The 25,287-nt window shown below is 53.1% G+C and overlaps 3 protein-coding genes across 11 annotated transcripts in view; 2 read left to right on the forward strand and 1 right to left on the reverse strand.

Moving 5' to 3' along the window:
* MYRF (myelin regulatory factor) overlaps positions 1–16,480 on the forward strand; it is a 67,802-nt gene extending 51,322 nt beyond the window's left edge. For 6 of the 8 annotated variants that reach the window (XM_052811947.1, XM_052811939.1, XM_052811941.1 and 3 more), the window contains 16 exons: positions 1,441–1,641; positions 2,331–2,439; positions 3,043–3,152; positions 4,646–4,806; positions 5,334–5,406; positions 5,714–5,802; positions 6,009–6,077; positions 6,773–6,853; positions 8,739–8,824; positions 9,063–9,224; positions 10,081–10,374; positions 10,961–11,048; positions 11,374–11,448; positions 11,584–11,686; positions 12,143–12,217; positions 12,478–16,480. In XM_052811947.1, coding sequence (XP_052667907.1) covers positions 1,441–1,641; positions 2,331–2,439; positions 3,043–3,152; positions 4,646–4,806; positions 5,334–5,406; positions 5,714–5,802; positions 6,009–6,077; positions 6,773–6,853; positions 8,739–8,824; positions 9,063–9,224; positions 10,081–10,374; positions 10,961–11,048; positions 11,374–11,448; positions 11,584–11,686; positions 12,143–12,217; positions 12,478–12,564 — 1,863 coding nt within the window. In that variant the 3' untranslated portion in view covers positions 12,565–16,480. The remainder of the gene's footprint in view (positions 1–1,440; positions 1,642–2,330; positions 2,440–3,042; positions 3,153–4,645; positions 4,807–5,333; positions 5,407–5,713; positions 5,803–6,008; positions 6,078–6,772; positions 6,854–8,738; positions 8,825–9,062; positions 9,225–10,080; positions 10,375–10,960; positions 11,049–11,373; positions 11,449–11,583; positions 11,687–12,142; positions 12,218–12,477) is intronic. The other 2 variants (XM_052811943.1, XM_052811942.1) reach the window with 2 other exon arrangements.
* A 1,152-nt stretch (positions 16,481–17,632) lies between these two features.
* Positions 17,633–18,773, reverse strand: TMEM258 (transmembrane protein 258). 2 transcript variants are annotated; one of them, XR_008238846.1, is made up of 4 exons: positions 18,653–18,773; positions 18,437–18,546; positions 18,153–18,340; positions 17,633–17,774 (listed from the first exon to the last, which is right to left on the reverse strand). XR_008238846.1 is itself a non-coding variant. In XM_052812046.1 (4 exons), exons 1-3 carry the CDS (start codon positions 18,653–18,655, stop codon positions 18,214–18,216), a joined length of 240 nt encoding a protein of 79 aa, XP_052668006.1. In that variant the 5' UTR covers positions 18,656–18,771; the 3' UTR covers positions 17,633–17,774; positions 18,167–18,213. The 2 variants fall into 2 exon arrangements, 1 of the variants encoding a protein (XP_052668006.1); XM_052812046.1 differs by having other exon boundaries at positions 18,167–18,340; positions 18,653–18,771.
* Positions 18,771–21,882, forward strand: FEN1 (flap structure-specific endonuclease 1). The gene is made up of 2 exons (XM_052811996.1): positions 18,771–18,853; positions 19,962–21,882. Exon 2 carries the CDS (start codon positions 19,963–19,965, stop codon positions 21,103–21,105), a length of 1,143 nt encoding a protein of 380 aa, XP_052667956.1. The 5' UTR covers positions 18,771–18,853; position 19,962; the 3' UTR covers positions 21,106–21,882.
* The last annotated feature ends 3,405 nt before the right edge of the window (positions 21,883–25,287 follow it).

The following is a 25,287-nucleotide window of genomic DNA, read 5'->3' on the forward strand; positions in this document are numbered from 1 at the left end:
TGCTTGTAGCTATACCTATCCACACCTGGGTTCTGGCTCCAGCCTTTCCACACCTACTCAGAGCTGCTCAGGGCATGCAAGAACCTGTTGCAGGATGGGGAAGGCATCCCATTCTCCCAAGGTTGGACCGGTATCCAGGGTAGAGCTGTTGGGAGTGAGAGAACAGTGTTGTTGGGACTCTGCAGCAGGGACAAAGCCTCCAGGTGCAGGAAGACTGGGCACCTTCCCAGGGCAGCACCTTTTGCATGTGCTAAGGCAGCAGTGCTCAAATGCAGAGGAGCAGGAAGAGATAAGCACCATTCCCAGGCTCTCCCGGGGCTCCGTTAGAGCACTCAGCTCCAAGGCGTGAAGGCAGGGCGTAAAACACAAACAGAGGGACCTCAGAATCTGCAGACAAGTAAGTCCACAATGCATTATGCAGCCTCCAGGGTGCCCAGAGCAGAACTGCAGGGAGTTGCAGGCAGCCTGGACTGCCCCGTCTCAACCTGTGAGTGGGTCACAAACAACAGCAGCAGGCCAGAACCCTGGGATTTGGGACCTGGAGCAACACCCATGTCACTTACAGTCTCCTCCTGCTGTCCTATGTGGTTCTGGTTGGGGTTGTTGGAACAGCTCTGAAAGCTGAGAGAACAGACAGCTCAAGAAAGCAAGGATATTCCTTTAGGGAGAGGAGCGGAGCAGGCATAGCCTTAGTTCCTGCGGAGAGAGGCTTAGGCAGGGCCAGCAGATGAATGCCAAGGCTGTCTCTGCTGTAAGGGCAGGCTGGGATCTGTTCCCAGGGCTGGCAGTGGATCCCTGCCCCTGCCGCCTTGCTTTGTGCTGCCGCAAAGCTCTGTCTCGCACCTCCGTGGCCTTGCTTGTCCTTTGCTGGCTCTGCCCAACTCCCTGCTGTCCCTCCTGCGAGGCTGGGGCTGCCACAGCTCAGCCTGAAGGTCTTCCTAGGGCTGTAATTCAGTGTGCTGCAGGCTGGAGAGGGCATCCGTGCCAGGATCTCGTGACCTGGACTGTTCATCCCAAAAGCCCCCTCCCACTTCTCAGGGTACCTGGGTGAACGTGCTCCAGTTTTAGCTGAGATCTTCCCCGTCCCCGTTTCCCTTCCGTGGAGCAAGGACGCTGCTGTGCTTCTGCTTACGCCAAGCTTGGCTTCGCAGCTGTTTCCCACTCACGCTAAAGGGGACGGCACGCTGCTGCAGGAGGGTGCCTGGCACCGTCCAGGCCACTGCAGCAGCGTGGGGCTCTCTGATGTCCATCTGTTGCCCCTGGCTTCTCCTGCTATACAGTGCCTCTGCAACGCGCATAGAGGGATGGGTCTGTGGGGCTCTCCTGACATCCTCACTCCGTCTACATCTCAGAGTGCCTCTGCCCAGCAGCACTGCAGCGTTTCTCCCTCTGGTCTTGCTACTGCTGCTTTTCAGTCCCCACTACCCTGTCTCTCCGCAGGCCTCCAACCCTGGCCAGTTTGAGAGTGACAGCGATGTGCTCTGGCAGCGGGCACAGCTCCCTGATACTGTTTTTCACCACGGTCGGGTTGGCATCAACACGGACCGCCCCGATGAAGCCCTCGTGGTCCATGGCAATGTGAAGGTCATGGGTTCGCTGATGCACCCTTCAGATGTCCGAGTGAAGGAGGACATCCAGGAGGTAAGAGCCAAGCAAACCAGCGTAGGTTTGTGGTGATCAGGGGTCTGAAGAGGTACCACAGAAAGTGTGAGTGTCCTCGTGAACCTGTTTCAGCTGCTGATTTTGACATAGTCCTTACGGGCAACCTGAGCTCCTATTGACCAGATGGGAAGTGCCTTGGTAGTCTGTCTGTCCCTGTCTGTCCCAAACACAGCCTGTCCACTGTGTCTTAGGGAATATTGACTCTTCCACTGTTAGCCAGAACTAGCAAACACAGAAGTTACAAACCTGGAAACAGGTGAGTATATCAGATAGCACACTGGGGCTTGCCAGAGCCTGGGTGAGAGGCTCAGCTCTGCTCTGAAGTCCTCTCACCTGGCCGTCCCTGTCCAGAAAAGCTGGGTATAATCATGTCTCATATTTATGAGAACTGCCTCAGTCCTGTGCCTGGTTGTGCAACGGGACTCAGCCTCCGCCTGGCTTCACTACCCAAGGAACTTGCCCAGTGACAAGAACTGGAGATTAACCCCAGTGCAAATGCTGTTCGTCCCAGTGCCTGGTCTGAGCAGGGTTCAGGGCTGTCTCACGAAGTGCTGTCTCACAAAGGTGTTACCATGAGCCGTAGTGGGTTTTGCTGCTTGGAGTCAGTGTCATGGGAACTTAAGAAGCAACACCCCGCTTAGGAGTTGCACGTGTCTGTTTTGTCCCAGGTGGACACCACAGAGCAGCTGAAGAGGATCTCCCGTATGCGACTAGTACACTACAACTACAAGCCCGAGTTTGCGGCCACAGTGGGCATTGACAACACCTCTGAGACAGGTACGGACCCTGTGTCACACCACGGTGACCCGCTTGCGTCTGCAGTGCTGGACGTCGCGTTCTGCAACCTACAGCGGCGTTTTGTTCGTGGTGCCGAAGCGGCACTGCCCTGCCTTTCCTGGCAGCTGTACCCAGCCCTGCCCGGGGACAGCCCCCCAGGCATGGGATAGCAAAGAGGGGGCTTCTCACCCGCTGAAGTTTAGGCATCTAATGAAATTCCCTCTTTAGCGAGCAGGAAAGAACATGGCACTTCCCACAGGTGGCTTATAGGGCTTCTGTGATAAGGCTTCTCCAAGTACCCACCTCTCTCCAGGGGTACGGCTACACACTGCAGCGGGGTGATGCAAATAGCCCTGTCCACGCCATCTGGGAACCAGCCTTGTCTGAACAGCCTCTGCTCTTCTGTTGCTGAGCCTGTATGGGGCCATGGGGGCTCCAACGAGCCCTGCCTGGCCCCGCACAGGCTGGGGTGAAGGGAGGACAGCCCTTGTGTCGTCCCCAGTGAACAGGGGTCCTGCCGACGACCGCATGGGCTGGAGAAAGAGCTGTGGCAGGAGGAGCCCTGCCCAGACCACCTTGACCCACTGCGCTGTTTCCACATAGGTGTCATTGCTCAGGAGGTAAAGGAGATCCTCCCTGAAGCTGTGAAGGACACCGGGGACCTGGTCTTTTCCAACGGGAAGACCCTGGAGAACTTCCTGGTGGTGAACAAGGTCAGTGGCAGCCCAAAGGGGGCAGGAGGGGCTGGGAAGCTGTTGAACCTGGCTCAAGGGAGTTGCAGGGCTGAAAATGGAAGAGGGAAATTGTGATGCCTGGGAAAAGTTTCTAAGCCAACACCACCCGTATGAGTTTCAGACCTGGCTGGTCTTTCAGATGTCAGGAGCGGCCCTGGGTGGACAGCAGACACCAGCAGGGAGGAACTAGCCTGATGTTGGTGAAAGTTGGCAGCATCTCCCGCAGGAAGGGCTCCTTGTTGGCAGCCTCCTGTAGGGAGGCTCTTAGTCATAATCTCTCCTTTCTGGATAAGATAAGGTGGTTATGTCGAGATAACCCAGAGCACCTGGCTGCCTGACCTCTCTGTAACCTGTGGCAGTATGCTTGCTTCTCTGGGCATCGAGGGGACAGCCTCCCGTAGCATACATCGAGGGGACAGCCTCCCAAAGCTGCCACCTCTCTCCTGCATCACTCTGCCCAGAGTAGGAATGGCCAGGACTGACCTTAGTGCCTTGTTTCTCCTTTGTGGAAGCCTAGATCCCTGCAGTTACATCACCAGCTAGCAGTAGCTGTGAGAGTAACCTTTTCTGTCCCATCTGCACGTGGCCAGGCCGTTGCTGTCCTTTGTTTCTCTGTACAGCCCTCCTCCATGGGCCACGGCTCAGCATCAGCCCTCCAACAGGAGCTGGTGCACGCTGCAGAACAGTCTGTCGCAGCAAGCTGTGTGGTCTGCTCTAGCTGAGCTCCCCAAAGAGGCATCTACCCACTGCTACAAATTATCCATGGTGTCCAAGATCCTCTGAGCATAGTGCTGGACCAGCACACCAGGGACATGTTTTGCCTTAGGGAGCTCTGTATGGAGAAGTGGAGTGGCAGAGCCCGAGGGTGGATAAGGGGCAGGGGCGATACCACAGTGCCGGCAGCAGTACGTGGGATGTAGCTGCAGTTGTGCAAGAGGGAGATGCTTGTGCTGGAACACCCTGCCTTTACCAGAGGGGCTGCAGGAGGAAGGCTGCTCTCCAGAGGCTTCTGGATTTGGGCTCTCCATTGGTCGGGATCAACTGTCTGTTGGATAATGCTGCAGAATAACTCCAGCAGCTTGCACTGTAGAGCGAGGGGTAGAGAAGGCGTAGATGGAGAGCATTGCTTACGTGATTTGACCAAGGGCTCCTGATGAAGATGGGGACTTTGTGTCTGTCCTTCGTGGCTGAGGAGGACTCTTTGGATTAGCACCAGCAGGACACCTCAGGGATCCTGCACCAACATTTATTGTTTTGATTGGGTTTGAAGAGGGTGTCTCTTGTTCTCGTATCCAGGGGCTGTAGAGATCTAGATGCGCCGTGTCGGATGATTCCCTACCCCCAGAGCTGGGTGTTGTGTAGCCTTTCCCCTGTGGCAGGGCATGGGAGAGCAGCCAGGGTGGCCAGATCCACGGGAGCAGGAGTGCCTCCACGTGCCAGGCCACTCAGACTGCCAACCTCTTCCCTGGCAGGAGCGCATCTTCATGGAGAACGTGGGAGCCGTGAAGGAGCTGTGCAAACTGACAGACAACCTGGAGACCCGCATCGATGAGCTGGAGAGGTGGAGTCACAAGCTGGCCAAGCTCAAGCGGCTGGACAGCATGAAGTCAACCGTGAGCTCTGGGGCATTCAGGTATGGGCATACTGAGGGCATGGGAGCCAGAAGGGATGTCTTCTTTTGAGCCCAGGCAGCCCTGAGTGACAGCTTGGTTTGGGAAAGGGGAGATGGGGAGGAGCGGTGGGGCGTTGGCAGTTGTCATTTGGCCTGGGGTAGATTCAAGGAGCTGAGATTGGTGAGACAGGTCTGGCATACACATACCAACAGCCTGCTCTTAGACCAGACCAAAAAAACCCAGTACGAAATTACCTCCACGTTTCCCTAGAGCGAGTGAGTGACTTCCTCAGGGCAAAGAGTTTCTCATGCTTCCAAAATCATCATCCTGACCCTGGTCAGCTTACGCAGGTTTGGGGGCAGAATTCAGGCTCTCTGGGCAACAGACCAGCACTGCACCTACCCCCAAGCAGATGAAGTGACAAGGATTTGTGACTGTCATGCCACACAGAGATTTCTCCCCCAGCAGAGAATCACATTTTTGCCTGGGAATCGCTCCGAGTGCTGTCCCTGCACAGCTCACCTCCATTCCTCCTTTCTCCTTGCAGCCAAACAGGAAGCCAGTTCAGCCGTGCGGGAAGCATGCCCCACAAAAAGAGGCCCCACAAAGTAGCTAGCAAGGTAAGAGACTGCTCCCGAAGGAGCAACGCTGTGCAGGGGAAGGTGGCCTCTCTGGGAACAGTCGTCTGCGTGGTCCTCATGTGTTTTCTTACACATGCTGCAGAGGGAGTCACCCTGTCTGCTCCCATTTCCATGATCTCTCTTTCCTTTTTGTCCATGCCTAACGAAGACGTTTATGGCTTCTGCACTGAGGGGATTCAGGGCTTGCAGGGGAACTGGAAGAGAGCTTGGGATGGGATGGGTGAGATCGGTGCGAGGCCAGAGCAGTAAGGATTCCTGAGCTGATCTTGGGGTTTTTCTCTTGCAGTCACCGTCGGTTGTCCCAGAACAGGCGTGCATCAGCCAGCGCTTCCTGCAGGGCACCATCATTGCCCTGGTCATCATCATGGCATTCAGGTGAGACCGCACGCCCAGGCTGCCGCTCCTCCACTGTCTCGCTCCAGCTCATCCGTTTGGCCCATGCCATCTGTGGGGTGTGTAGTGAGGGGCTGTGGACCTACGGCTTCTTTCATGGGCTGAAATCCCTTGGAAGCAGATCAGTACTGTGACACGTCCCTTGCCCCGTGCCCGTCCTCAGCCTGTACCTCTCTCTTTCTTTCCAGCGTGGTGTCCATGTCCACGCTCTACGTGCTGAGCTTGCGCAGTGAAGAGGACCTTGTGGATATCGACGGGTAGGTACTTCTGGGCTCTGTGGGAGGGATGTGGTGACACCGGGGGAGTCGGAAACGCAAAAAGCAGCCGCTGTGGGGTTATTGAGGACGGTTCCAGTGAGTCAAGCTGTAAAGCCAACCAAATGCATCCACACATCCAAGTCTGATGTCAGTTAAATTATCTGGAGCAAGAAGTGAGGAACAGAGAGGAAAAAGAAAATACCCTGTTGTTTGGCTACTCACATATCCACTCGTGGCCAGTCTGAATGTTCTTTGGATGCCTCTTCAGCTGCACTAAAACAGCATCATCCCACTGATTGCAGTGGGGCTAGACCAGTCTGTACTAGGCAAGAGTTTTCCTCTGCAGACAGTGTCCTTAGTGTGGAGAGAGCATTGAGGGAACAGCCCCAACCCGGCAAGCGTGCACATGGGCAGCCTGTGCTGGGCGTTCAGTTTTGACACACTTCACTCCTTTGGGAGCTCGCGTTACCAGATAACGAGTCTCTTTTTCTCTCTCTCTTCTCCCTGTCCTATTTCTCTCCCTCCTGTTCTGGTTACATCTCTCATCCAACCCATTTTCTTTCCACTTTGTCTTTTATTTTCCCATTCTTGTCTTTTCATTTCCATTATCTTCCATATCCTCTTTCATTCCCCCCTGTCCTCCTCATCTTCTACCGACCTGCCTTTTCTTCCCGTCTCCCTTCACTGCCCTGTAGCTCTTTTGCTGTGCCCACTGCCTGTCTCCTGGCACTCTTTCGGCACAGGGGTCCTGGGGTCCCGGTCGCTCTCTGTCCACGGTATGTTACTGTTTCATTATACTGTTATTTAATTGCTGCATCCCTTCTCTCAATTCCTCTTCTTTCTTCCATCTGCACCACAGAAGACCAAGAATCTTAAGCAAAATTGAAAGCAAAGGAAGAGATATGAATATACCTCAGCAAGTGGGATGCCAGGAGGAAGGATTATGGACCCCATCAGGAAGGGGAAATTAGGATTAGGAGATTGAAGAACCAAGTAATCAAAGGCTAAATAAAGAAATTACATACTACAGGTAGAGCAGGAGCAGATAGTCTGAAAGGAGTGGAGGGAGTATGTAAAAAGAATGAAGACTTTGAAGAATTAGCCAAAGACATGTTCCTACCCTCTCTTCATATGCCAGTAGCTTTATTGTGGAGGGTCACTCTCAAGTACAGGACAGCTTACTGTGCAAAAGAGGGACAGAAGAAAACCCTAAATTATTTCTTTTTATGAGCCATCACCCCTGGGAATGTTTGGAAAGGTACTGACACAGGGAAGGCTGGCTGAGTCACTCATTAGGTACAGACCTGTAAAGCACCTCAGTTAATGGGATCTGCAGGGCTGCTGCAAAATACTTCCCTTAAAAGGAAAACAGGCCCTACCTGTTTATCAGCACCCTTTGAACAAAACACTGCATAAAAAGCGGTGGAAGGCACAATTAATTTATTCTTTTAAGAACACCACATCAGAGTGTTTCACAGGAAGCTATTAAAAAATTAATTGCTTGTGGAATGCAAGATAAAGCCATGCATGGTAAGTGTTGACGAGGCAGTGGAGGAACATGAGGGACAGGGGTAGGTTTTTGGCTGGGATGAAGGTTAGCTCCAGAGGCTGGTGCCCACATTCCCTCCAGGAGACTGGCGTTGTGTCTCCTTTCACCAGAAAAAGAAATACGTGTAATAGGATAAGTTGTGCGGGTGACAAAGTGGTATTTTGATTTCTCTAAATAAATGAAATCTCCGTTTATCTTTGAGAAACCTAGAGCAATGCTAAGGGGACAGGCAAGACACGGGTACAGGACAAGCAAACTGTGGGATGGATAAAACTGAACTGCTCCTATGCCTGGGCAGGGTCTGGACAGGTAAAATCTTGAACATCTTTGTTAGGAACTCAGTAAAAATTTCTGCTCAGTGGACAGCTACAGTGTATGAAGGCAAGAGCCTTGGTTTATCCCACATCTCTGTAGGCGGTAGCTGGTGCCCAGAAGTGGTGTTGCTCCGGGCTCCTGTGCAGACGGGGGAGAAAAACACACCAGGCAGCGGTTCCTCCGCTTTCACATCTGCCTTACCCTCGCGAGATGACTGTGGTGTCCTCAGCTCAGATCTTAGTAGCTTCAGTGAAATAACTGAAATTATGTGGGATGAATCTGGGTGGGATTGTTCGTATTTCTGAAAAACAAGGTGAGGAACAGTCTGTCTCCGAGAGATAAGGGGCATCTCCCTTAGGGAATGGTGAATGCTTGGAGCCCATTATAGCCTAACGTGTTAAGACCTGAGCACATAAATCCACCCCAGGGATCACTGTTGGAAATCAAGTCCACTGAGTACACCCTGTTCCACAGTGAGCATCAAGGGAGCACGGCTGGTGTCCTCTGAACCAGCTGGGACTCATCCCTGCCAGACGTGGGACTGCCACACGATCTGCTGTGGCATTTCCTAGCCCTCCTTGCTGTCTTCACGGCTTGCGTGCCTCTCTCCTGCCTTGCCTTTCCCACATCACTCTAGTCTTTGCTCCTCCTCACCCTTGCGCTCTCCACGTCTGCTCTTGCTTCGTGTACCTGGTCCCGTCACTCCACTCACTGCTACAGCCGCTTCTCTCTTCACGTACAAGTGACACTGTTGTACCCTGTGGTAGAGGTTTTCACCATATTTTCCTGCATTTCAGGTCAAGCCAGAACTTTGATAAAACGCAGATGGTGCGATCCACAGCTGCGTCGGACGGAGCCAGCGGCAGGACCCCCACGCACCAGGGTAGGTCGCAGCAGGGCAGGGGGCCTGGCAGACGCACACGACGATGGGTTGTGGTGCAGGGTGATGAACGTGGCCGCTCCTCCGTGCCAGGAGCTTGCTGGCACTGTGCTGTCTTTATGCTGGGAGGTCCGAGGGCTCTGGTTTTGTGGAAGGGATGCCAGGGGTGCTTGGTGGCCGCTCCTGTTAGATGCCTCTCCCCTTGACTTACTCCACATGTCCCTGCTGTTTTGCCCTGCAGTCACAGAGGACACACATGACTTATTCTTCGGCTTACCTGGTCACAGCGTGCTAGCCTGCTTCAGCCCGCCGTGTTTCTCCACGTGCTGCTCTGCTGCTCCCACCAACGTCTCCTCTGTTGCCCTCTCTGAGACCAGCCCCACTCATGCCACTAACCGGACAGGTAAATACCAGCCCAGGCACCCAGGAGGTGCTGGGACAACACCGAGGTCTGTCTCACCATTGCGTCACCTCGTATGCCCAGCCCCGTCTCACCTCGTGTCTTACCTCTGCACGTTATGAAAAGGACGTGCAGCCTGCCCTTCAAAATGTGCCTGGTTTCCTCCGCACCCACTGCCCGGGTTGAGAACTGCTCCAGCAGGCAGCTGCGGGGCAAAGCGGGACTGCCAGGCTGAACAGCCTTTGCTGCCCGTGTGGCATGGTTCAGACATCCGTGATCATGCTGCCAGGGGTAAGTGCGGGCTGGAAAGACTTTGGAGCTGCCTGCTTTGCCAGCACGAAGTCACGAGAGGCTACGCCAGGCTGGCCAGCGTGCCCGAGCAGCCGTACCTTGCAGTCTGACCTCATTCCTCTGTTTGCTTTGAGCAGGGTTCTGACAGGCCGGGAGGTGTGCTGCCTCTTGGCTGCCCAAGCTGGGCTTTTGCAAGCTCGCTTGCTCCGTCGTCGTCGCTGTTGCAGGAGGAGCAGCACCCTGGGCAGTCGCTGCAGAGCCATGACACCCCTGGAGTCATGCCTTAATCTTGCCTTAAACACTGTGCCCTACCTGAGTACAGGGCTGTGCCCCCTCTTTGTGCCCACAGCCTGCTCTAGCTTCCCTTTGCTGCGAGGATCCCTCCAGCCCCTTCACGCACAGAGGCTGGGAAGCCTCCGCTGCTCCCAGCAGGGTAATACGGGAGGTGACACGGGGACAGGACAAACCCAGAACTGGTAGCTGTTCTCTCTGCACCGGTCCCAGAGGTCAGGAGTGCTGCCAGCTTCTCCCTGCCTCAGCATAACCTTTCTCTCCCTTTTCTTCACAGACCAAAGTCAGACCTCACTCCTGCCAGTGACAAATATCAAAGCCAAATCCAGGGGCATCACCGGGAAAGCGACCTCCTACACCAAGTGGCCAAAGACACCTGACAGGTCTCAGAGCTTCGGCAGCCCCAATGCCAGCCCCTCCTCCCCCTTCACCCACATCCAGGGCAAATCCAAGTACATCTCCAACCTCTCGCTCTCCCGCAGCAACTCCCCGCTGGGGCAGGCCCGGCAGCAGCGCAGCATCAAGCAGCCGGTGAGCGAGTGGCCCCGCACGGAGGATCCCGGCACAGATGGTAGGTGGACCCCATCTTCTTCCCCCCTTGCAGCAGCACCGGGGTCCTGGGTTCTCTCCTGGGGTATCCTCAACCAACTGGGTCTCATCCGTCCTCCGCAGCTCTCGCTGTGTCCCCATCCTGCAGCTTGTTTGCCCCCAGCTCTCCCAGTGCAGCCAGGTTCAACCTCCAGCCCTGCCCTTCCTCCCCCATGCTGCCCTACACTTTCTGGCCATATTAGCCCATTGCTGGTTCCCTCCTGAGGCTGCTGTACCAGCATCTCCGTTCTTACCCCCATCTCGGCTTGCTCGGCCATTTCTAAATGAGATCTAGTGGAAGAAATGCACAGATTCAGTCATGCTGGCAGCAGAGAGAAAGGAGTGTCGATGACCAGCCATTGGCATAGTCTGGGGCACCCCTTCTCCTGGCTCTCTGTGCCTGGACATGGTGTTAGCGCAGTCTTGCAGCAATCTGACCCCCTCTCTGATGACAGGGCGATGAGGAAAGGTGGTCTCAGTGCCAGGCATCCCTTCCAGCCCTTCTCGCTCAGGGTACCCCAGCTGCCATCCTTTCGCTGTTCCTAAATAGTCAGTTCTCCCACCCGCAGGGCCAAGCCCAGTGCTGCACTCCGTCCGGATCGTGGAGATCGATATGGCCATCCAGTCCCAGTACTGCGCAGCCGCCGACGCATGCAGGTGAGTGAGGCGAGGCCGGCTGCCAGCGCTTTGGTGGGAGCTCCGGGGGAAGCAGCAGATGGGCAGCTCCTGGAGCCTTGGGCCGTTTTCTGCCATCACCCCAAGGCAGCCCATGCTGCTCCTTGGGCAGAGGAGCTGGGGCTCCAAGTCCTTCGCTCAGAGTGCAGGAAGATTGTATTTGGTGATGAGCTCATCCTTGGGAACTAGCCTGGGAAGCCCTCCCTTCTGAAGTCTCGGTCCAGCAGAGACTTTGGGTCCTGTCCTGGCCATCACACAGCTGCCTGAAATGCTGTGCTGAGGTCCAGTGCTCTCTCTGTGTCCCTAGGGCTGGAAACTTCACCTACCGCATCCCTGTCAACCAGCTCACAGCAGTGAACACCAACCTGACCCTGGAGATGAAGTGAGTGGACGGGGCTCATCTCTTAGGTGTTTCGGTACCCCTGAAGTCAGCTGGACGCTGTGCCGTGTGGCCACGGTGTCTCCTGCCTGAGCTGGGGAAGAGACAGCAGGGTCTTACTGTGTCTTGTCTCCCCAGCTCCTCCTCCGCGGTGTCCATCTTCCTTTGTGGCCTTGTCTCCAGTGACCCCTGCCAGGATGCCGCGAGCAGGAACAGCTCCGCTGATGCGACAGACGCACAGGTAGGGAGGGAGGGTACGGCTCACAAAATCCTCACGCCTTGCGTCACCCCAGCACAACGCTGATCCCTCCAGAAGGGACTACAGCTGCCTGGGATGGGCAGCACAGGAGTTGCTCGAGGGAATTCGTGCTCGAACATAGCCGTACTCTGCACTGGCTAATGTCAACGACCCTCAGACATCCCTGCAACCCCAACAGGGAGGTGTCTGTAAACCTGGTACATGTGGTCACTCACATGAAATCATCCCACCCGACCCATGTCCGGAGCCTGCCTCAGACCCTTCTTACCCTCGAGTGCCTCCTTGCCCCTCTCGGTCCAGCTCGATTGCTGACCTTGGAGAGGTTGCTCCTCCACTCGACAGCGCAGGGTTGTGTGGCTCCTTGCCAGTCTGGGCTGGGAGAACATCCCCTGATGCTCAGCCCCGATCTCATCCCAGCTATTCTACTTTCTTCCCCAGGAAACAACGCACCGTTGGCCTCTTGTGATGATGTCTTTCCGGGAGTTTACCTACCACTTCAGAGTAGCACAGCCTGTGAGTACCAGCAGCTGCTTTGTCCTTCCTCTTGTCCAGGGCTGAGCGGCAGAAGAGCGTTGGGACCATGGCAGGTTTAGCAGCCACGTTGCGCTGAGAGCCTTCCACAGTCCTCTCCATCGTGGCCGCTGCCTTCCACAGTTACATGGGTAGTGGGGGGATGATTTTTCTCTGCCCCAGCACTTAATTCAGACACAATTCCCCGCTCGGAGCATGCGTCCTACCCCTCTCTGTAAGCTCTTTTTCTCGCTCTCTCACAGGGCCGAGCCAACTGCAGCACTGCTCCTGAGCAGATGGGACACCTTTTCACTGACTATTATTTTCAGTTCTACTGGCTCTGTGAGTGAGTCCTGGCAGCACCAGTGCCCTCTGGTTGGAGAGAGGAGGGGGACTGGTGACACTGGGGAGACTCCTCTACGCCCTCCTCCACTAGCCCCCAGCCCCACCTTACCCCCATCTCCCACATGGGGCGTGGAGCTGGTTTGGTTGTGGCTGGTGACGCAGGCACTGAAGCACAGCACACGCAGAACATAGGACCTAAGCCACAGGAACACAACCGGCCCTGTGGTACCTCCTGGGCTCACCTCACACCGACTCCCACCATCCCACGCCGCCCCGACCATCTCTCTCCTTCCCTTACGGGGACGTTTGTGTCCTCCGTCGCTTCTCCCTCCCCTTGCAACACTGGATTTGAAAGCATTACACTGAACTGAACGTGGACGGGTCTGCCACATCCCAGAGTGCGGATGGGAGCTCCATCCTGTACTGGCCCGGAGGTCTCAGATGTGCCACGTCAGTTCTTCACAACACTGGAATTGCTCGACACTGGAGCCCTTTCCAAGAGCGAAACGCTGGAGTTTGGCCTGGAAAGGAAGGCTGTGCCTGGACGTACTGGAAGTCGTACACTGGAGTTGCTGTTCCTTCTAGTTGGCCCAGGGCCATCCCCCGCAGCCCCACTCCACAGACCCCCCAGAGACCCCAGGACCCGCAAACGGACTGTCCTCTGTGGACAAGAGAAGGTGCAGCTTCAACATTTACCCTGCCTGTCCCCCTCCTCGCTGTACTCTTTAACTTTCACCGTATCCAGGTCTGGATGGATAAACTCAAGAACCCCACTAAAGATGCTGCTGAGGCTGTGCCCAGGCCAAACCATGTGTGGGGACACTTGCCATCAACCCATGGGAGAAAAATTACCGTGAGTCACCTGCGTTAAGTGTCATGGGACCTGTTTGTTTCTTTTCATTTGGCAGCAGCTTGCAGCCTCTTGCAGTGTGTGGAGCTGCCTGGTCAGCTCTCAAGTCAACGCGGCCACCTCTGCCCAGATGTGCAGAAGTGAGACCACTGGCAAAGCCCGGTACGCCCTGCAGAGCAAGGCTGAGTCGCTGGGGACGTGTGACGTGGCTTCGCTGCACCCCCTGGCTAACGGACCTCTGCCAGGCACTGAAGAGGCAGATCCTCTCCCACAAAGCGGGGAATGGCAGCGACTGTGGGCCCTTGCTGTCACTGTTCTCGGAAAGCAGTTATGTTGAGTGTATTTTGGGTATTTTACTGTTACAAGTTCTTAACTTGCTAAACTACTGAATTTTTTTTTTTTTTTAAGCCGTATAAAAATGGGTCTCTTAATTCTGTCCCTATTGAGCTACGCGTGTCTCGAATAGGAAACCAAAGGGGGCCACTGCTAAGCTCCACATTAAAGCTTGACTGCTACAGCGGTGCTGGGACACGTCAGACTGACTGACCAGCGCGCCATCCTCCTCCCCGTCCTGCTCCAGCACCTCTTGCTAAAAAGGAGACATCTGCGTTCCTGGAGGCTGAGCCACCACCAGGTTCTTATGTCTGAGATGCATTTCTCTTAAGGAAAGAGCAGCCACTGCTGGGGAAGGGCAGTGAGGGGGAAACACCACTCACCAGTTCTGAAGCACACGCTAAAGCTGGCTTCAAAGAGCACACCTTGCCCCTTGCAGCCCCCCCACTGGACGCAGGCAACTCGAACCAAACTGGTTTTGGGAAACTGCATCAGGCTCTGGCTGCTGCGTTTTGTTGCCTTCAGTGGAGACAGATGCAGCGATCCCTCCCTTTGCCAGCTGCAGGCCGTGGTGTTACCAGCACTGCGGAGTGCGTGGCTGGCTCCGCTGCTCCAAAGAAACAAGCTGCAAAGACATTTTTTTATCCAGATAGGTGGTTCCTGTGCACATCCCGTGGGACCCTACGTGGCCTTCTCCCCCCAGTCTGGGGAGCAGTTTTATCTCCTCAGAACTTATTTCTGAGCTTGTCCCAGCAAAGCAGCCACAGCCCTGCAATTCCCTGCGACATCGCTAGGAGTTGGCATCTCTGCCAGGCAAGGCTCGCTCTTTGTAGGGCAGTTTTGAGGTCAGGTCTTCATTCTTACTGTATGCCTACAGGCAGCAAACACTTAACTATACATTGGTGATGCTCTCCAGTTACTAAAATGCACTGAAGCCTGGGCAGGCAGGAACCAGTAGGTGAGCAGGCAACGCCAGGCAGCCAAGCAGGAGTGAAGCTAGGGGACTACCAGATTTTTGGGGAGCTCAGCGGAAAAAACAGAGGTCTCTTGTGCCACGCACAAGCAGGTCAGCTCCATGCTCAGCAGGATTCTCTGTTTCTCCCTGCAACTGGGAAGGAAACCCTCCGATGTAGCTATCCGGCGAGGCCGCTCAGCACTCTTCCCTCTACCTGCCCTGAGCTTTTTTGCTTGGCCTTAAACTGGGAAGTTACTTTCTTGGCAGCTGTTATTCTCCACTTGGCAATCAGTGGTCCAGGCTGGCAAGTCCTTATTCAGGTGAGTGATGCCACATGCTCTTCCATATCTGCTCAGTGAGAGGCAGCCTTCTCAGACCTGCCGTTTTCCCTTGTATTGTCAAGCTGGGCTAGATGCCTGTGTGCTCGTTTAGCCCCTGAAGAGGTAACGAGCAGTGTTGTGAGGGCCAGAGCTGAAAGCACTGCCTGCAATCACCACCACCAATCCACCCTCTCGCTGGTGGTCCTGGCCAAGGTCTGCCGAGACCCACAAGTCCATCTCGCCCCACTGCAGGGAAAGCCACTCCTGGAGGGGAGGAATCAATCAATCACTAGAAACGTGCTAGCAGCAGTAGCCCAAGAGGAGATGGGAGTCTCTCAGGTGTCCCTGCGATGCTTAGCTATGGGGTTTACAAGGGCCCCTGGCAAACCAAGTGCCTAAGGGCTACAGGAACATCTCTAGTGCCTTTTTCTGCAGACAGGACTGCATGAGGGAACCGTGGTTTCCTACATGTGCATAAAATGCTGCGTGCCTCAAAGACGGTGGCCAGTTAGCTTAAGAACGGAGACGAGGCAACACCTAAAGTGCAAAGGCCGGCCCTACCCACATACAGCTGTTTCACAGCAGAGCAGCAGCGGGCTGACAGCAATCCCTGGTATCAAAAGAGGAGAGGGATTCAGAATGCAGTTTTTAGCATCTTATATCGCAAATAATAGCATCTTTTGTCTTAAAGTGTATCACAAAGCGTATGCCAGATCCACCAGCCACTGCACAGCAAGGCAGAATCCAACTCAAAAGGGTTTTGTAATTATTAAAGGGTCACAGGATTGCTTCTAAGCCCACGGAAACAGCTGTTTGCATAGACTCCCCCCAAGGTGTCTCTGCCCTAACTGAAGACATGTTCCCCATCCCCAATCAGTAACAGAGTTAACAATCAGGCCTTTACCTGCATGAGACGGAGGGAGCTCTGAGCCGATGTCTCCAGCCGTACAGCTTGGGGAAAACCCTCTCCTTCCGCTGGAAACGAGACGCTTCATCTCTCTAGACATTCTTGGCAGGAAGGAAGACAAGTGTGGAAAGGAGGCCACTTGCCAAAGTTTGGCTGTTTCAGAGTTTGTTTCAAAAGCAAATTCACAAACATTCTGTCCTACTGTTAGAGCTTAAAGCCTGTAAATAGAGACTATGCCACCACTGCAAGAATTAAGAAAAAAGTAAAGCACTAATTTGTTTGGTTTAAATGTTGCTGTCACAGCTTTAATCACTGTATATTGCCAGCAAGTCTGTAGAGTTGCATTCTTAGCAGGTATTATTGATTATTGGTTTTTATTTGTGGGGAACAAGCGTGGTTTCCCTCCTTTCTTTCTGATTTATATTTATATTTTGCTGAATTTGAGTGCTGAGTCTCCGGATTCCCCACTTTTTTGTTTGGCTTATTTAGACTTTGTTTTATGCTGGAGGTAAATATGCCCATATAAATAAATATATAAATACTGCTTTGTATCCAAGGACGGCTCCTGGCGCATTCCTCCCTTGCTATGAAATAACAGTCTTTCAGTTCAGTAGCTATAAAACTGCTTCCCAAAAGATGGAGGAACCCCCATGTCATTAATCAGTGGGAGTTTCCAGACGTGCCCGTGCAGGATCCGGTCAGGGTCAGAACAGCCCCAGCCTGTGGCTGCTCACTGCTACGTAGCATGCTTTTGAACAGGTATAAAAAAAGAACTTGTTGCTCACGGCTCAGAGGTCAGAGCCAGATCCAGAGGCATCCGCAGAGGGAAAGCTTCCTTCCCAAACAGGAAATTAGGGCTTTAAATCTGTAAGCTACCTGTTGAATTTCTGATTTTGAAATCTAATTGCTTTGAAAGCTGGGCTACAAATTCAAAGCTACCTATAAAAATAGTTACGCACGCCATAAACAGACTCCTCTTTTATAGGCAATTCACTACTTAACCGAAGGGCACATCCAGCTACAAGATTATTCTGTCCTGTACTTCTCAAGCGTTCCTCCCAAAACCTCATTTCCCACAAACACAGCTTGTGTCACCCGCTGCGGTGCCCACCAGCCAAGCAGCATTCTTGCTTCGCACCTGAGCAGCCGCACCGGCGCGTTACCTGGGAACCCTGGCCAGAGACCATTCCGCAAGCACCGTTTCACCCAGGCCAAACGGTACACGAACCCGGCCACGGCCGCCATCCGCGTGCCGCAGGAGCACGGAACCTGGCTGAAGAGCGGGACTGGGCATTTCTATCAGCTCCATTTCTAGCGCAGGAGGTCCCCAGCACGCGCTGCTGATGGTAAGCGAAGCAGCTCGGAGCAGTCCCTGCCCCTCTCCCCTGTGCTGCTGAGCCACGAAGCTGCTGGCTCAGGATGAGAATGGGCACAGCCTTCCAGAAAGAGGGTGAAGGGATATAAAGATTGAGGGATATAAAAGCAGGCTTAGAAAGAAGAAGGAAGCACCTATATTCTAGGGTCTAGCGGCACGAGGTGGCACTGAAACCCCTCGGGGCATACACAGCTCTGGAAGTCTATGATAAACACTGGGCCCATCCCAAGGCACGTGGCCTTGGGTCTTGTGCCAATACCAAAGTGGTTTGGAAAAGCCAGGTAAAAAAAAAAAAAAAGCACCTAAAAGACAAACTGTGAGTCCGAAGGCAGGTGCGTCACAGAGCCAGTTTTATTCAGGTTTGGTTTGTTGGGCTGGCAGAAGTCACTCGACAAGAGCAGAGCCCACACCTGACACGAGCTTTGTTGTTGAAGTATAAAAGAAATACAAAAAGACTTTCCGCAGGGCTTCCCACCTAGAACCAAACAAGAGATGAAGGAGGTCGGTGAGACAGCATTCCCCAGGGCCAGACTCCGCTGCTACTAAAGCCCCAGAGCGCAGGACAATACCCAGCGTGCGAGATTCCTTACTGCCTCAAACGGGGACGAAGGCCAGTTCTGCCTGCAGTTAACGGATGGGCACAGAAGCCCTCTCCAGCTAAGTTACCAAACAGCTGCTTTGCAGCTGGCAGCAGCTGCCATGCTTCAGCCCAAAGGCTGCTGCCAGGATGGGGGCACAGCCTTTTGTACCTCCTAACTCTGCCCGTGAAGAAAAGTGGTTTTTGTAAAGACTGGGGGTGACAGGGCTACATTTCCAGGACCCCCCCCAACCCAGACACAGGCAGAGTTGAGACCTCGGGGAGCTTACAGCCATAGGGATCGACAAGGCGGTACCGGTGCTCCTCCGCCCGGGCCTCAGACGTAAATACCGACCCACAGCAGCAGGAATAGGACGCCGAAGCCCATGAAGAGCGAAGCCACCAGCGAGATCAACAGCTCCTTGTAGATGTCCCGCGTGTACTTGGTCGAAGTCACCTCGTAGCTGCAGCCCGGGGGTTAAGGCGATAACGGAGGCAGAGCAAGGTGAGGGAACCCCCCACCCCGCTCCCCTGTCCCCCGACCCCCAGCCCGGGGATACACGAAGAACCAGGCGGTGAAGAACATGCCGATGGCCAGCAGCACCACGGTGAGGTGCGGGAAAACGGCCGGGTTCACCGGGCTGGTGTATCTGCTCATCGCCTCCAGCTCCTGCGGGGAGACAGCAGAAGGGTAAGCGACACCGCTGGGGGACGGGGCGGGGCTGGGCTGGGCCGGGACCGGCTCCCGAGCCCTCACGGCGGCCCCGGCCCCTCACCATGGCGCCCGGTTCCCGCTCCGCTCCGACACGTCGCCTTCGCTCCCCGCTCCGCTCCCGCCGGAAGCGGAAGGGGAGAGCGAGGGGGGATGCCGGGATAGATGGGGCGGAGCGAGCGGGAGCCGCTCGCTATTGGCTCCGCCGAGCTCCCGGCGGGCATTGCGGCGGAGAGCGGGAGCGGTGGCGGGATCGAGCTGAGGGGTAATGGCGGCCCGGGAGGCTGAGGCGGGTCGAGGGGGGGGATAATGGCGGCTAGAGAGGCTGAGGCGGGTCTGGGGGGGGATAATGGCGGTTAGAGAGGCTGAGGCGGGTCTGGGGGGGATAATGGCGGTTAGAGAGGCTGAGGCGGGTCTGGGGGGGGATAATGGCGGCTGGAGCAGGCTGAGGTGGGCCTGGGGGGGGGGGGCGGATAATGGCGGCTGAGGCGAGCCTGGGAGGGAGATAATGGCGACTGCGGCAAGCTGAGGCGGGGCTGGAGGGGGGATAGTGGCGGCCAGAGAGGCTGAGGCGGGCCTGGGGGCTGATAATGGCGGCTGGGGCAGGCTGAGGTGAGAAGGGGGGGATAATGGCAGCTGGGGAAGGCTGAAGTGAGAAGGGGGGGGATAATGGCGGCCAGAGAGGCTGAGGCGGGTCTGGGGGGGATAATGGAGGCTGGGGCAAGCTGAGGCGGGCCTGGGGGGTGATAATGGTGGCCAGAGAGGCTGAGGCAGGCCTGGGGGGTGATAATAGTGGTTGGGACAGGCTGGGGTGGGTGATGGTGAGGCTGTGATTAGAAGAGAAGGATGATGGCAGGCTCTGAGGAGGGGGGGTAGGAAGGGCGGGCCCGGCGAGACTAAGGTGGGAAGAGGGTGATAATGGAAGGAGGGGCAGGTAATGGCGTGCTGGGGGTGCAGGAGGGGTTAATGGCAGACCTGGGGAGGCTGCGGCCAGAAGTAATAGTGGGTAGGGGGGTAATGGTGGAGCCAGGAAACAGGGAGGTGAGAACGGGGGGGGATAATGGGACCTGGATGGTTATAATGCTGCGGCTGGGCTGGGAGAGGCTGAGGTCAGAAGTGGGGATAATGGTATGGTGGGGGTGTAATGGTGAGTAGGGGGATAATGGTGGGCTGAGGGAGACTGAGGCTGGAAGCAGGGTAACGGCAGCCAGCGGAGGCTGCAGCCTGTGGGGTAATGGTTTGCAAGGGAAGCAGCCACCTCCCTTTGATCACCCCTGCTTAGGGGGTACGCCCCCCCCCACAGCCCAGCTGTTAACCCCCAGCACCGTGCGTGTGCAGAGGCTGATCCCAACATCCCCTTTTCTGTTCCCCAGGATGGGAATCCATGGCCTGGCCAAGCTTATTGCCGATGTGGCTCCTGGTGCCATCCGGGAGAATGACATCAAGTCTTACTTTGGCCGGAAGGTCGCTATAGATGCCTCCATGAGCATCTACCAGTTCCTGATCGCCGTGCGGCAGGGAGCTGAAGTCCTTCAGAACGAGGAGGGCGAGACCACAAGCCACCTGATGGGCATGTTCTACCGGACCATCCGCATGGTGGAGAACGGCATCAAGCCGGTTTACGTCTTTGACGGCAAGCCCCCACAGCTGAAATCGGGGGAGCTGGCAAAGCGAACTGAGCGCCGGGCTGAGGCTGAGAAACACCTGCAGGAGGCTCAGGAGGCCGGAGAGGAGACCAACATTGAGAAGTACAGCAAGAGGCTGGTCAAGGTGACCCAGCAGCACACCGATGAGTGCAAGAGGTTGCTAACACTGATGGGCATCCCCTATGTGGAGGCGCCGGGGGAGGCTGAAGCCAGCTGCGCTACCTTGGTGAAGGCTGGGAAGGTCTACGCAGCTGCCACGGAAGATATGGATTGCCTGACCTTCGGCAGTCCCGTCCTGATGCGGCACCTTACTGCCAGCGAGACAAAGAAGCTGCCCATCCAGGAGTTTCACCTGAACCGTATTCTGCAGGATCTAGACCTGACCTGGGAACAGTTTGTGGATCTGTGTATCCTCCTGGGCTGTGACTACTGTGAGAGCATCCGTGGCATTGGCCCCAAGCGTGCTGTTGAGCTCATCAAGGAGCACAAAACCATTGAGAAGATCATTCAGCAGATAGACACCAAGAAGTACCCTCTGCCTGAGAACTGGTTGCACAAAGAGGCGCAGAAGCTTTTTCTAGAGCCTGATGTGGTCAACCCCGACTCTGTTGAGCTGAAGTGGACCGAGCCGAATGAAGAGCAGCTCGTCCAGTTCATGTGCGGGGAGAAGCAGTTCAATGAGGAGCGGATCCGCAACGGGGTCAAGAGGCTGAGCAAAAGCCGGCAGGGCAGCACGCAGGGCCGGCTGGACGACTTCTTCAAGGTGACGGGCTCCATCACGTCAGCCAAGCGCAAAGAGCCAGAGACCAAGGGGTCAGCAAAGAAGAAGGCCAAGACCAACAACGCCGCAAAGACCAAAAAGGGAAAATAGCCAGACTGTCCCACCACAAACCCCTTCCTCAACCAGGAATTTTAGGCTAATAACAAATGGTCGTCTTTCTGTCCTGCGTGTTAGTGCTAGGAAGGATGCTGCTAAAGTGCTTCCCGACAAGGCTAGGTTAGTGAATCGAATAAGCGTCTTCCTGCACAGCAGTAGTAACATATGAGGCTAGGAGAGAGCTGAAACCACCGCAGCGTGGGGGGGTTGGAGGGGTGAGGAACCAGGGAGTTGTATTCAGCGGCAGCGTTCATCGGTTTGAGACTTTTGATGAGGAGACAACAGGAGGTGATACCCAGGCTGTGGAGTTAAAGGGAGGCACTGATCACAAACACCCTATCTGATTTAAGAAATAAAAAGTTGAACAGCTAGCGAGTGAGAACTGGGTACGAATAACAAAGAGAGATTTCTGCCTGACACAATCCATCCAAAAAGAGGGAGGTGCAAGCAGCAGAGGCTGAAGGAAAAACTGGGGAGATGTGAATGGACGGTAGGCTGGAGTTGGGAAGAAGACTTGAAATAACAAGGTAAACCTCCCTTGAACGAGGGTTCGGTAATGGTTCTTCCTTCCCTTATTGCAGTCACTTTTCTTTCTTTAAAAAAAAAAAAGTTGTAATCCCAATTCCAGCAAAGTTCTGGCCTGCTCATAGTGCATAAACTGAGGACAAGCTGAGCTGAGACTGCAGCTCTCCAAGCCTGAATTTTGCTGCTAGGTTCTGTTTTGTGTTTAAAAAGAAAAATGTCAATAAACCTAGAATGGAATCCTGTTCACTTCCCTGATTTCCTGAGGCATCCTTCCATGTTGTACACACAGAGACAGGTCCTAGACTAAGAAGAAAAAAGGTAGTGCCTCTTCTTTTTTTTTTATTTTATTTTATTCTGTATTTTGCATAGTCTTTTCCTCTTACTTGTCAAAGCTATATGTGCTGGGTTTTGTTTTCAGAATAAAATTTATACACAAATACAATGTTTCTCATTCTCTGGAGGGATGGCTTAAGGCTTGTTGCTGAGGGCTGCACAGGTGAAGAAAAATAGCAGTTTTTAGAGGGAAGCCTCTTAGTGACAACAGCCAACAAATCAAGCACATGCCTGAATACAGAAAATTCAAGTTTTAATTCTGATGTTAACAGTGGCTTTTGGATGCTTTGTAGACATTGAAGATCTGTGGGTCAGCTCTGCCAAGTTATAAAATAAGAAGCTGGGCTTGTTTTACAGGAGAATTCCATGTGACATGCGGAAACAGACTCCACAATCAGTGAGATTGTAAAGTAGGTATGTTTATTCAGCGCTGGGCAGCACAGGGGGTAATCCCGCCAAAGTTGTGCACGCCTGACACAGCAACTTACTTCAAATTTAAACAGTCAAGTGTTACATATACATAAGATTTTCTAATACGCCTATACATATGCATGACCTATCCCCGCTTTATATTAAAATTAGTTCTAAAAAGTCATTTCCCTAAGTCCCTCCTAACTGAGTCTGCGCAATGCCTCCTTGTGGTGGTTGTAAAGATGAAGGCTGTATGTCTTCCTCGCGATGAACTCTTTACCTCTTGCTCCTGCGCAGGCTCAGTCGCCCTTTGGCTTTTGTTCAAATCGCATGGTTGGTCTTGGCTAGCTCTTTGGGGTCGACTTCTACTTTTCATCAGGAACTATCTCTTGCTTCAGTTAGTTACAATAATGTATACATTAATCTTCATTCCTCATCCCTTTGAACCATGTTTACTACCATTAAAATTCTATTACAAGTTAGATAATCACTAAACAGCTCCTACCTAAATCCATTCTTTACCATAATCATTAAACAACAACCCTTACCTATATCTGTAATAAGTAACCACGCTGATATATTTCTCCTAAAATTTCTAGCCCCCCATCTCACATGAACATTGCTAAAATAATCCTGATTTTTAAGCCATCTCAGAAATTTTCTTAAACATAGTGTAAACAACAGCAGCGGGTGCTGCGCAGGGAGCTTCCTGAGTTGGATGTCCTGCCTGGCTGCAACTTGCTGTGCGTGTGGGAAGGGGCACCCAGAGCAGAGCACCCAAAGTTTACACGTCTGCTTCTCTGATCTGGCGGTTTTCACAGGGTCTCTGCTTAACTGTAATTCCAAGCTCCAAGCTGGAGATATTTTGGCAAGAGGAAGCCTTAGTGCTTCAAACGAGGGCAGCTCTAGCCGGTGTGCTTTGGGATGGACAGCTCTGCTCTCCACAAGTGTCAATGCAGCTGTCACTTCTCCCATCACATTACTTGCAGAATATGCATCCAGAAAGCCAGAAAAGTGCTGCAGGGAAAAATTAGATTTTAAAATCAACACAAGGGGTGATGTTTTATCACCTATTCTGCATAGTTATGTATTTAATAAGGCTTCTATCTGCAAGTATTTGTGCTTCCAACCCTGAATCCTTGTTACCTCTTGTGGCTCAGTGACAAGCTTTTTCCTTCAGCTGGAAAAACCTGCTCAGACAGTTTAAGCAACTTCTAAACAGCCTCTCGCTGGTTTTTCTTTTCTAATGGAGAAGTGGAGCCCAGTCCAAGTTCTTAGTGTAGTTTTCCCAGGAGGCTTTAAGGGACAGCCTTGCTGGGCAGGTTAGTTTGAAAGCCTGGCTCTTCTGGGATTATTTTAGTGTCCACCACATCCTGCTTCCTCCATCCTTCCTCTCCTGTCTTCCTCTCCTGCCTTCCTCCTCCCATGTGCCCTCCACCCCCGTTACCTTCCATCCAGATTTACTTGGTCACCAGGGTAAGTTATCCCTACACTGTTATAATACATAGTAGGCCATACTACTGATACAATAGATATGATACGTAGTAGGCTATGTTGTATATTGTAGGATATATAGTAGGCTATACAGTATTACAGTACACAGTAGACTACTATATGAGTTTTAAATGATGAAGATACTTATCATTTGAAATGTGTTTATTATGTGTAGAAAGCTATCAGTGAAAATTGATTGAAATGTGTTTTCCTGTGGTGTTGCTGAGATCTGTTACCCTTAACTGATACTCACCTGGTAGTCATAGTGGTTCAGACATTTTATCTACCTGGATTTCATTACTTAATTATGTTACTTCATTTCAAAATGCAGTAAAGACAAAGAACTGGGATTGTGTGTTCTCTTAAATGTTTCAATCCTTAATTTGTCCTAACAGGAGCTTCTTAATTAAATGCTCCTATTTTATCTTAATACCTTCATTGTGACCATGTGGAAAGGTACAGTGAAATGGTTTTGTGGCAAGGGAATGAAAGATGATTAAAAAAATAATAATATTTGGAAGTAAGTGTCAGAAAAATGCTTATAGCAAGGAAGTAAACTAAACAGCAGGAAAGAGAAATTGCAGGCTTGCTGTCTTCAACCTGACCCTGGTCTCCATAACTAGTTGCAGAGTCCTTCATCCTGCCCGCTTCTTGCTGACCCAAATAGCATTTAGTTCATCACATTATTATGTATCATGTTATTACGATGCCAAGAATAGTTCAAGGAATAAAACCAGAATGATGAAACATTCTTAGAAAAGTTTAAGTGCCTTTTCACATACCTTTAATTTACTTAAAGGAACACAATGGTGAAGTTTGCTGCAATTAAAGGAACACAATGGTAAAGTTTGCTGCCTACCGTTTTCTCAAGGGATGCACACAAAGACCTTTAAATGAATATAATTTCTCTAATGAACCTCAGGTAAAATCATAAGCATGATTACCGTGATTACAGAAATACAGTCTGGTGTTTGTACACTTGGCTTGTGCTCTTACACTGAAGTACACATTACGCTTTGTACCTTTGGGTTGGAAGCACATCTTCTCTGCCTCCGTGGCTTTCCTTGGGGTGTTTTGCATAGGACGCAGCTGCAATGGTGATCTCCAGGCGCAGAAGCGATCAGCTTGAGAAATCAGGTTTTTCTAACTCAGAGCCGTAAAAACTGTTAAACATGCAGAGAGAGAAAGTGATTTATGTGCACATTAGACTTTGCTTTTGGCACTTGCGCTTTCAACTACCTTAAACTGTAGAGTTATGTGAAGCTCTAAACTTGCACGGTCCAAACAGGAGAATAAATTCCAAACCCCAGCATCCCATTAAACATTATTTAGCACACTCCTATGGTTTCTTTCCCACCTGTGGCTCAGCACAGATGAAAACTTCCCCCGCCTCCACATCAGCACTGAGCAAAA

This window comes from Harpia harpyja, chromosome 16 (assembly GCF_026419915.1).
Source record: "Harpia harpyja isolate bHarHar1 chromosome 16, bHarHar1 primary haplotype, whole genome shotgun sequence".
NCBI classification, from domain to species: Eukaryota; Metazoa; Chordata; class Aves; order Accipitriformes; family Accipitridae; genus Harpia; species Harpia harpyja.